At 38.8% G+C, this 15,097-nt stretch overlaps 1 protein-coding gene across 7 annotated transcripts in view; it reads right to left on the reverse strand.

Moving 5' to 3' along the window:
* Positions 1 to 15,097, reverse strand: part of GLRA2 (glycine receptor alpha 2) — a 133,132-nt gene that overhangs the window by 19,731 nt on the left and 98,304 nt on the right. For 4 of the 7 annotated variants that reach the window (XM_051641115.1, XM_051641106.1, XM_051641147.1 and 1 more), the window contains 2 exons: positions 13,568 to 13,717; positions 11,581 to 11,700 (listed from right to left, as the gene is read on the reverse strand). The exons of 1 other annotated variant lie outside the window; for it this stretch is intronic. In XM_051641115.1, the coding sequence (XP_051497075.1) occupies positions 11,581 to 11,700; positions 13,568 to 13,717 (270 nt within the window). The remainder of the gene's footprint in view (positions 1 to 11,580; positions 11,701 to 13,567; positions 13,718 to 15,097) is intronic. 2 more of the 7 variants (XM_051641124.1, XM_051641133.1) reach the window with 1 other exon arrangement.

The following is a 15,097-nucleotide window of genomic DNA, read 5'->3' on the forward strand; positions in this document are numbered from 1 at the left end:
TTGTGTGGTCCTTCCTTGTCAAATCATGGCTGTCACGTTAGCAATCCACAAGAGTACTTGCTGTAAACATAAAATCTTCTGATTGTAATTAAAATTCTGCATGCTTCTCAAATAAAGAAAATCAATGTGCATCTTAATCTGTAGCTCTCCTTTTCTGCTACTCTTTTTTAAATGTCTGATTACTGAGCTAATTGCTCAGGCAGGTTGTTTTTAGACTGCATCATTCATTCAAGGGTTTTATATCCCTATCAAAGTAAGTATTGGATTAATCCTGGCTTCTCATCTATGCATTGAAAAATTGTTTCCTCAGTCCAGACAGAAGATAAAATTAGGAGTAACCTATAAAAGGGGCTAGGGGATGAAGGGCAGGTTTTAGCATAAGAAAGGATGAAAGCAGAGACTCAGAAAGCAGACAACTCAGAAGGAGATTGGCATGAGTTACAAAATGCAAACTTATATAGTTGTGTCTCAACAGTGACCTGTGCTGCTGAAGAAGGAAGGGGAACCAAAGAGCCTCAGGATAGAAAGAACCTATTGCTATTCCTGTCCAGAATGGTAAATAACTCTTCAGAGACTTTTACTGACCTGTGTTCCAGGAGTAGTTGCAAGTCAAGGAGAATTACAGGATGTAAATCAGAAATGCACAACTGCAGGTCAGCACATCCACAAAGAGATATAATTCAGCTCACAGTCTCTCTGAGGATCAAACCTCTCACAAATCTCTCTTCAACTCACTCCTGATATATTGGGCACATTACAGAAAAAACTATTTAAGAGCACTGATTAATATTTTCAGCAACTGTAAGTCTTCCAGCATACTGCCTGGTGCTGGCTCTGCCAGCTGGCTCTCAAGAGCTCTTCTGGTCCTGTTTGCTGTCAGTATACAATTCTGTGTTTGTATTTTGAAGAACAGAATAAAAATCAGCAACCACCCAGGTCAAATATTTTACTCTATGTTGTAATGCTTTAAACATGCAAAGAGGCTAGTGTCTAAGCCTCTTTGCTTTGAAGCTTTGAAATCTGACAGCAGAAAGATCCCCAGATTCATGCGAATTTGGTACCAATTCCTAAGGCATTTTCACTTTGATGTGAAAAGCAAGATGGAAGGACTTGTGGGGGAAGAAAGGTCAAAATTCACATCCCACCATGGCATTCTGATTACCCCTGGGGCACCCCTGTGCCCCTAGGGTACAGTGCTTTGGGAGTACAGGCATCTGCCTCAGGCTAAGGCAGCCCACAGCTCTCACAAGAGATAAGGTGTCTTACATCTCCCCGTATACCTTTCTATCTTCCCTCTGATGAATAAGGCCTCACTCCAGGAATACTAGATTCTTGTTTCATACCTGAAGGAAGTAAATATTTGACAGACTCATGAAAGTCACATTAGGCAGCAAGGAATGTATACCAGTGACAGAAAATTAGTGAAACTCTGAGAACACTGTCTGGAATACCACATGCAATAAAACCATCTATTAGTTTCAAATGGGGTCTGAAAAATATTCAGAAAATAACAGCTGTTAGGTTCAAACACAGTATCTGATGAAAAAAATCCTTTATCATGATATAAACCTGTTGTACAACCCCCGCTACACAAATACCTACAAGATAGCTCACCAAAAAAAGGGAAAAGCAGGAACAGAACAATGAAGGGTGACAAAATCATCGTATTTTACATGTCACATGCAAAATTCAAATGAATTGTATTTTACAAAAAAATAGTACAAGATAAGCCACAAGGAAAAGAGAACAAAGATCAAAGAGCAAATAAGAGACAGGCAACACAAAAAACCATTCCCAGTATCTAGAAATAGTAGAAGAACAGGAGCATAGAGCACCAGAGTATCTTAAAAGACCTGTCATGTATTTGGGGGAAAACATCCTTTGTACAAACTTAAACTGCTTTTATGTAAGATCTGAAGCTGACGTGAAAGGTGAAGATTTGGACCAACAGTACTGACTCAATGCTTCCTTTTTTGTTGTTGTTTGTTGTTGTTTTTTTAATTATGGGAGCAAACAATCTTGCTTTCCTCCATTGTTTTTCCTTCCTTGCTTGCATGGACTAAAGATGCCCAGCCACCACCTGAGAAATCTAAAATGGCAAGATGAAGTCGGCTTATGCTAAATCCTTAAATATGTTGAATTTGCTGCTAGTCTTGTTCATGTAATTGAACAAAGACAAATGCCTCAGACTAGGAAAGAAAATGAGCCTAACTAGCTCATCTCCTTTCACTTTCAACCTGAAAAACTACCTCATGGATTTCAAAGCTACACTATTTAACTTCTAAGTTTGGATTATGACCAGAAGACATTTTCCTACCAAGTCTCTTTCCTTTCTGACCATAATGGAGCATGTTTACCCTAAACAGGTGACAAGATCATTTTAGCTAAGAAATACACAAGAAAATAAGAATATAGTATACTACATCATATCACATTACATTACATTATATTATACCCTTTTGTAGATATTACTAAAACAATTGTTTCAAAATAATTTCTATATTTTAATCCATAAAAAAGATCTATTATTTCTGCCCTGATAGGAGTGCAGTTTCATGGGGTCTGTGTTAAGAAATTTAGCTCTTGCTAGGTAGAAAGGTTAAGCCGAAAACAAATGCTACGTGAAGAACACATTGGCTAGGCTGAAAAGCCAAAAAACAGATTTGCAAACTGGATAGAAAGAGTAACTAAGCTTGTGCTTAGAAGGAAAGGGTTGAAAAGTAATTTTAAAAAGCTATACAGAGCAATCATTTTGAAGGCATTTTGTTTACTCTTATGTGGAGGGAGAGCAGATGGACCATTCCCCACACAGAGAAATCAAGAAACAATTCATCTTCTTTAGTTTTGCTAAGGAAATAATTCCTAGATATATTGGTGAGGCTATGTGGAGTAAGAAGCATGATACATAAACAAGAGAGGTTCAGAAAGAGAACTGAAGTTAATAAATTCGGAACAGCTGAATCCCAGGCATGGCAGGACATACGAGCATTTGAGAGCCTGAGGGAAACTGGAAATTACTAGGCAGACAGGAACAAAAGAAATAGTGACCTATGTGGGAAACATATATCTAAAATATGTCATGAGTTCTTTGTTCTTTCTTCATTTTAGACATACACACATACATACACAAATACCCAAGGAGGAACGTGTCCAGTGGAAGATTAGCTGACATTTATGGTCTACTAGGGAAACTGCAGTTGAATAGCTGCATAATTTACCACTGGTCCTCTCTAAAGGATGGGGCAAGAACTTGCAAAACTTGCAAGAAAGGTAATTGTCTTCTGCAGGAGCCACTGGAAGGTTATAGAAAATACTTATATAGTCCACCTGTAGGGCTGGAAAATTACTGAGCAAGAGGACAAACTGATTTTCAGAAGTCTTGAGTGACCTCTTGTTGTTGTAACCATCTGCAAGCTCAAGAATGTTTCGCAAGTTTCACATGACAAGTCCTATGAGAGTGTCAGGGTCAACAGCCTTTCAAATTTAGGACATCATACTTATGCAGTGTAAGAACTCATGTTGCAATGAGACATGTGGGAAGAAACAAATATATCTTAATTTTCCCACATTTGTAATGGTGAAAAAAAAAGAGTATTAAGACCATAACAGACAGAAGATATCAAAGGCTGCAAAAGATCTTCCTGTGCTGCACAAGTTCTATTTCACCAGTCTATACTGGTATTTATTACTTGCTGTTCTTTCCCTTGCTTGCCATGCTCAGCACAGTAAAAACCTACAAGACCAAAATGCTGCAAAATAGAGAAAACTAATTTCTCTGAAAGTTTGTGCTAGATTATGAGGGCCATTCCTCACAGATACCTGTATGACTTTACATCCTGAAGAGGAAACACACAACTTGCTTCCTTAGAGTAACATGCAAGATCTCATGTTTGTGCAACTCAGATTATCTGTAATGAACAGAGCTTGTGATGTCCATTTTTAATTACTTATTCCTTTGACAGGTGAAGATTACAGAGCATCTGAAGGCAAGTCTTGGGAATACTTGACCGAAAAATGAATTTGTCAGTCACAGGCAGAGCAGTTCTACATGACTAGTAGAAAGAGTTGTCTCAGAAAACCACATGGAGAACCACTTGAAGAGATTGATGTGAGGCATGAAACAAGAGACATCATGTCTCCTAGGAGTCTTGTCATAGTATCACAGAGAAATTAAAACCTTAGCAGCTTGGTAAAATAGCTTGTATATATGCAAGTGGATTATGTATGTGCGTATACCAATGTGTGCACAGTATCTATGTGAGAAATTACATATACAGGTCCAAAGTTAAATTATTTTAAGAACTAAGCTGTTGCTCAGAGAGAAGTTATAGGTTCAATGCTGAGATTCACAGGTAGGATTCTGGACTTCTGTTGCTTCGAGTGATTAGGCAACCACAGTAGTCTTTTCTGACCATTCCAATTGGCTTATCCAAGAGCTAAAAACACTCTGGCACACTCAATATGGCAGACAAATTCAACCTGCTACTAGAAAACTGAGCTTTCCAATAGTAAGTCCTTCTTGACATTGATCTTGCTGTAGTAAAGAAGTATTTTCTGGGAAGAGCCAGGCCTGTGCCTGCTCTGAGATGCTGTTGGAAGAGTTCAGTCACAAGAGCATAGGTGGATATATTTTTAGTGGCCTGTAGCTGGGCTTGGCATGGATTTTTCAGAGGCTCCTGACTTGAAATGGGTCTTTGTGAGGACTCTAGGAAGACTCTGCAACAAGCACTCAGAATACATAGAGCTTCAAGGTTCTTACTCCTTCCAGTTTAACCTTCTCTAGGCCCCTCCTCATGTTGTAGCAAAGAAAATCTCCTTCCCCACCTATCCATCTACTCCCAGTTGTCCAAATGCTTCTTTTGTGCAAGATAGATTAGTGTTGTTACAAAAAATAAAAATAAAATAAAAAAGCAAGTGAAATACTCAAGTATGAATATCCATATTTACAGTAAATAGCATCTAGCTCTAGCAGTGGATCAAGTGAGTGAATATGTCTAATCATTAAACAAAACTAAATGTGTCAGAATCAGGCTCTTATTGATCAGTTTGTCACAAGAAATGGCTGTTGACTTGAACAGAAATGACTAAACAATGCTGTTTTCCCTCTGGAAAAAAAAAGCTAGATGAACAAATGTCTTCAACACCACTTTTAAAAAAGTACTATAATAACTGGATTTTACTGGAACCTGTTAGGTTTTTCCAGACCTTGAGAGAGTGCGAGTTTTCAACAGTCTAGTTAATACAATTTGGTTTTGCACAATGTCATTTGGACAACATCATTACAGAATGCTTCACAATTAATTACATTCAAATAGCAGCTTCTATTCCCTGTGGAGAAGGGGATTAATTGGGTCAGATGTAAATATGCATTTCATGGATCCTACTGAACACTTGCCCATCTCACCAATTTACCATGTAATTTGATACAACTGGTCCACTATGCTCTGGAGATGTGCAGGGCGAGCACATTTGCAAGTCAGGGTAGGAATACATGGATAAAGCAATGCTGGTGTTCTCAGCCCATATTATCCTTAGCTCTAACTGTGCAACACCTTTCATTCTCTTGCAGAAATACTGATTTATCCTTCACACTGAAATACTCTGCTGTTGAAAATGAAGCTTGGGATGAAACCCGGAGCTGATATGAAGTGTTGGGACAGACTCCTGGCAAGGAGAGATCAGAAACTGTTTTCTCTTCCCAGGTGCCTTCACACCCCACTGGAAAAAAGACCTGACCATCACTGCACTGAGAAACCCTGAGGCCAGGGCCTTAGTGAGTAGTGACTTGGGGCAGGGAAAGAGTGAAAATAAGCTACACACAGGGAAAGAATTAAGGAGACAACTTTGAGGCAAAGTTTTTTTCCTGGACTCCTTGTGCTGTCTAAGCCTAAATCTTTAGTCTGCAATGGCTTTTAATTCTTTCTGGGGTCTTGGGTAGGGGTAATTTAGGTTAAACATACTCCTGAAGTCCTCTTTCTAATTTATTTATTTTTATCATGTAACTCATATTTGACAGGCATTTTTCCATGAAATAAGGTGGGATAGAACACATCCAATTAAAAACCACACTTTTCTAAAATAATTTGGGAAACAAAAGTTTACGCCTGTGGCAAGTGCTGCTTGTAAAGCTACTTCTTGTTGCTTTAAAGTATCAAAAATAAGAACACTGTTTCCTAGCACTTCGTAGCTTCCTCTGCCCTATTTTCAGTTTGCACTCTCCCTTAGGTATAATGAAAAGTGAGACATTTGTGCCCAGCTGGAGAGTACCTTTCATGAGCTGGAAAACTGCAGAGCTCATTTCTGGTGTGTTTCCTGCTGTTCATGAGTAGCTACCAGGGCAAACTGACTCGAGTGAAGTGCAAACTTCAGTCTCCAAGGCTTGTCAGTTCAGACCTGATCCTTTTAGCCACTGAGTGCTGGATAGGTACAAGAGAGGATTTGGAGCTCCTGAAGCAAAGTGATGCTACTGAGCAAACAAAAAAATAAAACACCCTTTATAGAGTATTCCTTCTGGCTTTTCCCATCCTACCTGTCCCAGGTGGTGCAGTGTACAGTCATTTTGTCATCCCAGATCTGAAGTATTGCAATATTACTGTTCTGTAGCCCATTTAAACTCAGTTTTACAATGGTTACATCCTGTTTGTATCTTGTTAACATTAAGGAGTAATTTGCTAGAGTATTTGCAAGCTGGCCAACTTGAATCATTACACTGTATCACATCCTGCTTGCTGCTTTGATGCCATCCCTACAGTTTGATTATCTCTTCCCTGCTCCCACACAGTTCTCAGTGTTGCGGCACTCTGATCATTGCAGCAGATATAAAGATTCACCTTCTTGCAGCCTTACCAACATCAGTCCTCCCCTTCTCTGGGTTCCACCACCTCTAGACTAGGCATTTTTTCTCTGTCCTCAATTTTAGTGGTGTATTATTATTTGGGGGGGGGGGGGGGTGGGGGTGGGGGTGGGGGGGGGGTGGGGGAGGGGATGGGGGGGGAATTAGTTAATTGTTGTGGTTTTTTTGGCAGAACTATACATTTTGTTAATCTGATTTTGTCTTTCTGGCTCTGCCTCTACTCTGTACCTGGATTCCATTACTTCAGTGTGCACACTGGTACTCTACCAGTTTTATTTAATGCTTAGATATTTGGAGGTCTTTCTCAGCTGGTATTTTGTGTTCTATTAATTAGTCTGCCTTTGATTATAGAATGTTTAATGTGCCTAAAGTGTAATTTGGTTTTCAGAGTTCTCTTCCGTGAAATGTAATTACAATTTTTCTCTTCTGTTGTTGGTTTGGGGTGAAAAATCCACCCCATACAGTCTGTCATCTTATTGTGTCTGAGGCTGTAAGACACATGAAACACAGAAACTTGTTTCAAGTTTTTTATCTTCCCTCCTCCAATAAGGGAGGGAAAAGCTTCCATTTCACTTTTCACAACACTTGTAAACAGTCCCTTATAAAAAATAATTTTCCTCTTCCACTGTATCTTTGACTGTCTTTGCTTTTCATTGGAAAATCTGAATTTCCAATGAGCTTAGTTTGTCCACCTGGGCAGACTACTCTTTCTAGATTTTTGATCCATTGCTTGGATATCACCCCCATGGCTGAACAGTTTACCCTACAGGTTACTCTTTCTTTGGGGACTCCTCTCTCTCTTTAGGCTTTTGCTTAGAGCTAGACTATGGATTTATATCCAGTTGTGTTTCCTGTTTGAAATCATGCTTTTTTAAAATGTTTAAACTCACTGTAGTAAGTCCATTTAATAAAGATACGTTGATGTTAACTGAGGTCATTCCTAGCCTACTCTTGCTCACAGTAAAGAGGCAGACAAAGACATTCAGACAAAGTCACAAGATGACATGTTGAAATGTATTGTGCCTATTATTTACCTGGTTCTATGCAGCCATATGCGGAACTTTAACTTGAAGCTAAATTATCATTTTGATGTGTTTACCTTCTGCTGGATTTTTTCTGTGCAGTTACATTAAAGTGCTAATGCAATTGCCCTGGAGAAAGAAAAGTAACTGCAATATCTTGAGGGTGTTTATCTACAGCAGAAACTACATCCTCTTTCATCCATTAAGTAAGCAAGATTTGAGAGAGAGAGAAAGCCATTCAGACTCAGATTCCTATTTTTCACAATGAAACTCGTGTGCCTGAGTTTGCTCAGTGAGTACCAAAAATAGCTCAGCAAAAAGGGCTTTCCTTGAGCACTTCCATTATTCACATGATGCGGCACCTTACATAACACGAGGCGTGCACGTCATCCCACCGAGTGCAGAGCACACGGATGCCAGAGGGCAAAAATTTCCACTGGGGACAGTGGTACCAAGTTTTTAAAAGGCAAAGTCAAGCCAAAGACTCTGATTTGGAGTTGGTTTTGTTTGTTTGGGGTTTTTTTTGTTTTGTTTTTGTTTGTTTGTTTGTTTGTTTTGTTTTCAATGGGAAAGTCTAAAAAGTCTTAGAATATTGTTTGGGGGTTCTGACAGAGGGATTTCAATATGATCAGAAAGCAGAGATGGTCTTTGAAAATCAGTGTTACTTAATGCATACCTCTTCTCATTTTTAAAGATGGAAATACTATATTATCTTGACAGTCATAGTGACCTTATGTGGGCACTTGGGGTACCCAGATCTCCACCAGAAGCTCCATCCAGACACCAGCATTTCTCTGAAGCAATAGACTAGGTGCTGTTCAGTGGAGCTACCCTTTGCTGCTGTAATCACTTGGTCTCAGTCCCAACTATTTCATTTGAAAAAAATCATTTGTGCTTCCCTTTGCTAATCTGCATGCATGTGAACCCCTCTGGCTGCAGCATTGTTATTTGTATTGCTCTGTGCTCCCTGCACATGGGATTAAAGTCTGTCACAGCCTCCAGCTGCACAGTTTTTCATTTAAGCTATAAAGTATTGCTTTTAACACTAGTGATTCCGAACTTAACCCCTGTTCTTGGTCACAGAGGTAACCATCACACATATAATTTAGGAAGTCATCTTTGAAATTATTGTAGAAATACTAGTGTACTGTGACTCATTTTGACTACTGATCATATAACATAATAATTACTGTTTTCAAAAGGGATGATTGAAGCTGTGCAAACAGAGCTCTTCTGCTTCCCTGGAAACCCATCATTTTGAAAAATAAGCAAATCTGGTTTGATTATTGCAAATAATATTTTTTAAATAATTTGTTTTCTTTCAAGTGTGTCAATTTATATTATAATATAGTGAAACTGTACTATATCCTCAGTACCATCAGACTCTTGGCTTTTGCAGCTTTTTCCCTGTGCAAAAAGTAGTATTGTGATATACAATCAATAGGCAAGCATTTTTATTGCTGCTGATGGCTGTATTTCACTGAAAGCAGGAAGACTAAGCTAATGTTTAGGACAAACACTGGGTGCTTCCTCCAACAGAAATGGCATCAGGGAGTCAGACATGTTGAAGCACTGATCACCCAAGGATTAAAGGATTTATTCTATATGGAAAATGGCAACAGGTCCTGGCAGTGAAATCTTTCTCTAATGCAATGGCAGGTCAATGGTTCAGCTGTAAATACAATTTCTGGTCCATCAATGATACAATCCAGACTTTCCTAGAGAAACATTAACCAGTCTGATCTTTGGCTTGAGAGATCTGACAGTGTCTTAATGTGCCTTGTGCTTTCATGCAATGCTCTGAGAGTTGTCGCACTAAAAAGAACAAGACCCAGCAGAAGCAATTAAGAAAGCAGTGACAGAGAAATAAGCTTACAAAATTGAGAACAGTATTTTTCTTGTTTTGTAGATCTAGCTGCTAAATCCAGGGATACTCTTCAGGCATTATTTAGCACCTATTTTGTTTTTTCCTCTCTCCAGATTAGCGCTGATTGATGCAGTATAAATATTCAATCACCCCTCTTTTACACGGTCTCCTCTTGACTATGACTTAGATTTGCATTCACTGTAAACTCTTGGTTCAGTGAGCAATATTTCAGCAAGTCAAACTCCCTGGTTGTGAGACTTCTGGTGGCACCACAGGCTATGTTGCTGTTCTCCTCTGCACATAAATGGCCTTCTCTTGAGCAGAAATGTATCGAGCTGGAGCTGCAGTAACGTTGCTCCAGAAACCTCTGTCCTGGTATGTCTCCTCTGCTCATCTCCTCTGTTCATCAAATGAACATCACTTCTGTGGTGGGAGTATTCCAGGAGAAATGAGTGCCAGACCAACTCCAGCTCTCAGGGTTCTGCACCAGAAGTACTGCAACAACATGGCCCCTCTGTGTACTGCTCTGGCTGCATATGTAATACACAATATTCAAAAGCAGAAGAGAGGTTCCCAGAAGCTTTTCTTACAGAGAGGATAACTAGAGCTTACATGAACCTTAGCTGGACTGATAAGACAATGTGACACTGAGTACTTACTTGGACTGCTTTTGTAGACATATTAGATTTCCAATGGCAGCATAATAATATTGTTAGTTTCTTCTAGAGAGACCCTGAATATTTTTCTTCTCATGCTCCGTTTTGTGCATATGTAAATATGATTACTTCTACAACAGAAAGCATCCAGAAATGAAGGCTTTCTTCTACTGTTTGATACTGTAGCTCCAAATGTGAACAATTTATTGCATTGAAAACCCTCCACCCTAAATTTTCATGTACCATGAACTGTGATTTTTGTTTTGATTTTGCAAGCTACTAATTCCTTTTGCAGTGTACAAAATCTACTGAAATAATCTGCATCTTATAATCACATAACTTTACAGAGCTTGATCAAAGTCAGAGGTCCGTTAAAGCTCCAAATCTGCTCAGGCAATGTTTTTCACTGGGAAATGAAGACCTAAATTATTTAAATCCAGGTCCCATTTTATTAAAATAAATATATTTAATTAGTCAGCCACCAGCATCAAGCAGTGAGTGGCACACTCAGCTCATTCCTCTGTCATTGATTTTATTACATTTACAACTCACCCCTAATCTGGATCTATCAGATACTTTCATGTTGCTTCTGATCTGCTATATATCCCACTGTGTGAAAGGTTTCAACCCTATGGATCTTCCCCAAGCAAACAAAAAAAACCAAATTAAATATTTTTTTTCGTTCATAGCTATTCATACTCCACTAAGCAGAGCTTAGAACATCATGAGGAGGAACACTGCAGGTTGATATCATGTAATAAATAAATAAATATAAAAAATACATTTCATTATACATATTATTTTTTTGAAATGTTCTGAAAGATGACACAATGTGGGAATTACTGTCTCAAGGCATTTCCTAGGCTTCTGCCCCCCCACTGACCCTATATTTATACAGGACAAAGCTACCGAATATACATGCACTTTCCTTGAGAGCTTTGGAATGGAGGTGGCACAAGACAGCCATGGAGAAAACAAGCATAAGGATGGGCCACAAGAGCATACAACATTAAACTGCTGTTCATGCTGGGGACAGTACTGTGTATTTTGTGGGGACATTTTGCGAAGAGAATACAAGAGACTACTAGTGATGCCATCAAAATCATTCATTTTTCTGATTCATGACATCGTTGCACATCCTTGTTGCACTCTCTTGCTTTCTCTTTCTCACTACAGTTTTACCCTTGAACTTGAATTGCCGATCTGATTCACTGTCCCGTAAGCTGGTGACTCTTTGCTCCGCAAGCCATTCATGCGCCGCACGGACTCGACGCTTTCATTCCCAGCAGTCATAGCCTGTGCCTGTCCCCAGAGTGTCAGCATAGACAGCAGCAGCAGCAAGAATGAGAATAGCACAGCAGTAACACAACGACACATACACACACACACATAACAGGCAGAGAGAAGAATGGCTCAGTTAGAGAAGACCGTCATGCAAAACAATGTGAATCACTTTCAAGGCAAAATAAACTGAGAAAATTGTGAGAGACAAATTAAAGAGATGCAGAAAACACCTCCTGAAGAGACGGCCTTGGTAACATTATTTCCTGTTTTGAAATTCATGCAATCAAACTAATAGGAAATGTGGAAACAAGCCTGTGCAAATGGATAGGTGTCTCTTACTCCAGCAGAATGTTTTCTTGTATTTAATTAAGACATTAGTCATTCTGCAAAGAATTCATGTGGTGACGAGCTTAGGATAGACACAGATCTTCTGGCAATTTCGTTTGAAATAACTTTCTTTTAATAGTCACCAGAATAATTATTCCCACAGCATGAATGACTACTTCTGTGCATAAAAACCTCAATCCTTCAGCGATGTCACTGGGTACTGTTACTTACCAATGATGGTCTCTTGCCTGCTTGTTCATCTCTAAAGAAGACCTTGTATCCAAAACTGAATTGCAGGCCTCATATAGCAGCTTCTGCTGCTGCTATGATGGTTTAGGAAACAAAGGCTTCCAGTGACAGTGCATCTGGCATGTGTGCCTGCAGACAGGCAAGTATTTCTGCTCTCTTTGTAATCTAATGTTAACGGGAATTTCAATGCACCTGGTAACAATATTAAACCAGAGAACAACACTGGATTGCTTTCCAGAGCATCCATCAAACATTACATTGGCTACAGAACATTTATTAGACAGACCCGTCAAAATGTAAATGCCCTGTGTCATTGTCATCATCCCTCTTGGAAAGGAAACCACTATTTGCAGCTTGAAGCCCTCATGCAGCTCAAGAAATATTTACTTCATCTAGAAAATGCGCATGTACAGCATAAACCTAAATGTTTCTACTGATACTGAAAACCAGTGACATAGAGGAAGGATGAAGCCTTTATAATTTGGGGAATTATCATAACTGGGCTAAAATTCTTTTCAATGCCTATTTTTGTCTTTCCATTTACCTAAGAAAAAAATCAGGAAAGACGGACAAACTTCCTAAAAATATTTCTAGACTGACATCTAGGTTAAAAACTTGCCTCTCTTCTACTTGTCAGTCACTGGTATAAAAAGATGTGACAATTCTGACACATAGGCACTTTTTTTTACAAATCTGAAGTTTGTATCAGTAACAAACTGTGAAACAGTAGTAGAGAAGAATTTCTCCTAATCCTTCTCTTTTTTAAAGTGGCCATGTTTCCTAGTTTCAGCTGTGAAAGCCACAAGTCGCTGGTGGTTTAAAAGTGAGAACAGAACTGCCAATAACTCTGCAATGAGCTACCCTAAGGAATCTCCCATTTTAGCATGACTAGCTAGAGTTGCACTAGTTGCACAAGCATGGGCTGATGTCAACACATCTGGGTGATGTCAAGGAAATAATATTGCTCCTTTATCTATCTATGTCATTTCTTCCAAGGTTTCCTTATGCATTGGTGGGTGCCATATAATGGCACAATATTTGTAAAGGTGCAGCTGGCTCAGCATTTGCAAGAAGAGAATAAAATTCTTGGAATCAGTGATTAGTCTATTGACATTTATCAGTAACTTCATAAAGTGCAAATAAACCCAGTGGCTAGTTATCAACTCTTTATCAAGGAGTAAACCACTCAAAAGGAAACTTTAGAATAAGACTCTCCTGCAAGGGCAAGAAGAACTGAGGTAAGAAATCAACTGCACATCCACATGCTGTCAGGACAGACTCAGTCACCCCAAGTGAGGAGCACATCTACCTTGTTTTGTCTTCTTTGCCTTCTTCGAAGCCTCAGAAACTCCTTGTGCTGCCGTGAAACAAAGTTGACTGCTGCATATTCCAGTAATGCAGCAAAGACAAAGAGAAGGCACACAGCCATCCAGATGTCAATAGCTTTTACATAGGAGACCTAGGAAGAAGTAGGACACAGCATGTCATATTCCAAATCTCTTCAGAATCTGAAGATATTGACATGAAAAAATAAACGTATTTCTGCACAGCATGAGTTCCAGTTGTTCAATAAGATGGTTTTCTTTCTTTATGTTTTGGTCTGTTAATTTATTGGCTTATAACAAATAAACAAACCAACTATCAGAAAAAAGCGTGTTCACAAGTAATGCAGAAATTATGAGCTACTGCCATTAGGAACAGAATCAGGATTAGTCTTACAAAAGTGCTCCAATAGTCACAGTCACAGCTTATCAGAAAAAATATTAATACAAGGCGTGATACAACAACTATTGAAAAACAACTGCAGAAATTTTATATGTATCACTTTTTTATCTTTTATAAACCAATTACTTTATTGATTGATTAGCTATGTTTGGTCTCTGTAACCTCAAATTAAACTGTATCTGTGCTGTATCCTACAGGTTGCTGTTGCTTTACTAATTAAATATCTGCTCCTATTTACTTGACCCTTATCCAACAACTCCGTAAGAAAAATACATCTTCATGGGCATTATCTACTGAATTACCCAAATACCAGATGCTTCTGTTCTGGTAAAAGTCTATTCTGATTTAAATTGACTGGTCCACAATAAAATCAGGTATATTACAGCACTGCAGTGTCACAAGATATATTACCCACTTTGGGCCAAACAGCAGCAAATTAACGAGCTACACACTTTGCATATCAAAGGAATGTTGACCTCCATATCTGTATTTGGTCTCTGTGTTCCGTTGTAGTCTTGCAGTTTTTAAGCAGAGATCTTATGATTAGGCAACAGCAGGTGTTCTCTTTTGTTTATCAGGTATTACATCAAGGGTGGAATTAAAAAAAATCTGACTTTTAATGTCAAAAAAATACATTTCAGCTTGTTGTCTAAGCTACTTTGATATAAATAAATCAAGTAGTGAGTTAGAACAGGAATTTCTAGGACGTTACACATCAGAACTGTTTCTGGTGTCTTCTCTACAATAAGGTGAGGTACATCCAATCAGTGTTTCTTCACCTTCCTGTCTTTAACGAGGAGCTTAGAACCGTAGTCTAAGCATAGATATATGCAGCTTCACTCAGTTGCTTAAATAAAAGCATCACATATTGCCACAGTAGGTACCTAGCCTCCATTTATTAATCCAGCAAAGTACAAATCTCCAGTATACTAACCAGTCCTCTGGAGATGTCTGATACCCAAGATCCCCTCAAATGGCACCACTATATAAATGAATCAAGATAAGCAAAATCGATCATACCTAAACTCTGAAAAAGTATATTCAAATGCATTTGACATCTGAATAATAACCTGTAGGCCAAGAATTTCAATGCAGTCAAAGCATACAATGGTGT

The sequence above is a fragment of the Apus apus genome, chromosome 1 (genome assembly GCF_020740795.1).
Source record: "Apus apus isolate bApuApu2 chromosome 1, bApuApu2.pri.cur, whole genome shotgun sequence".
In the NCBI taxonomy this organism is placed as follows: domain Eukaryota; kingdom Metazoa; phylum Chordata; class Aves; order Apodiformes; family Apodidae; genus Apus; species Apus apus.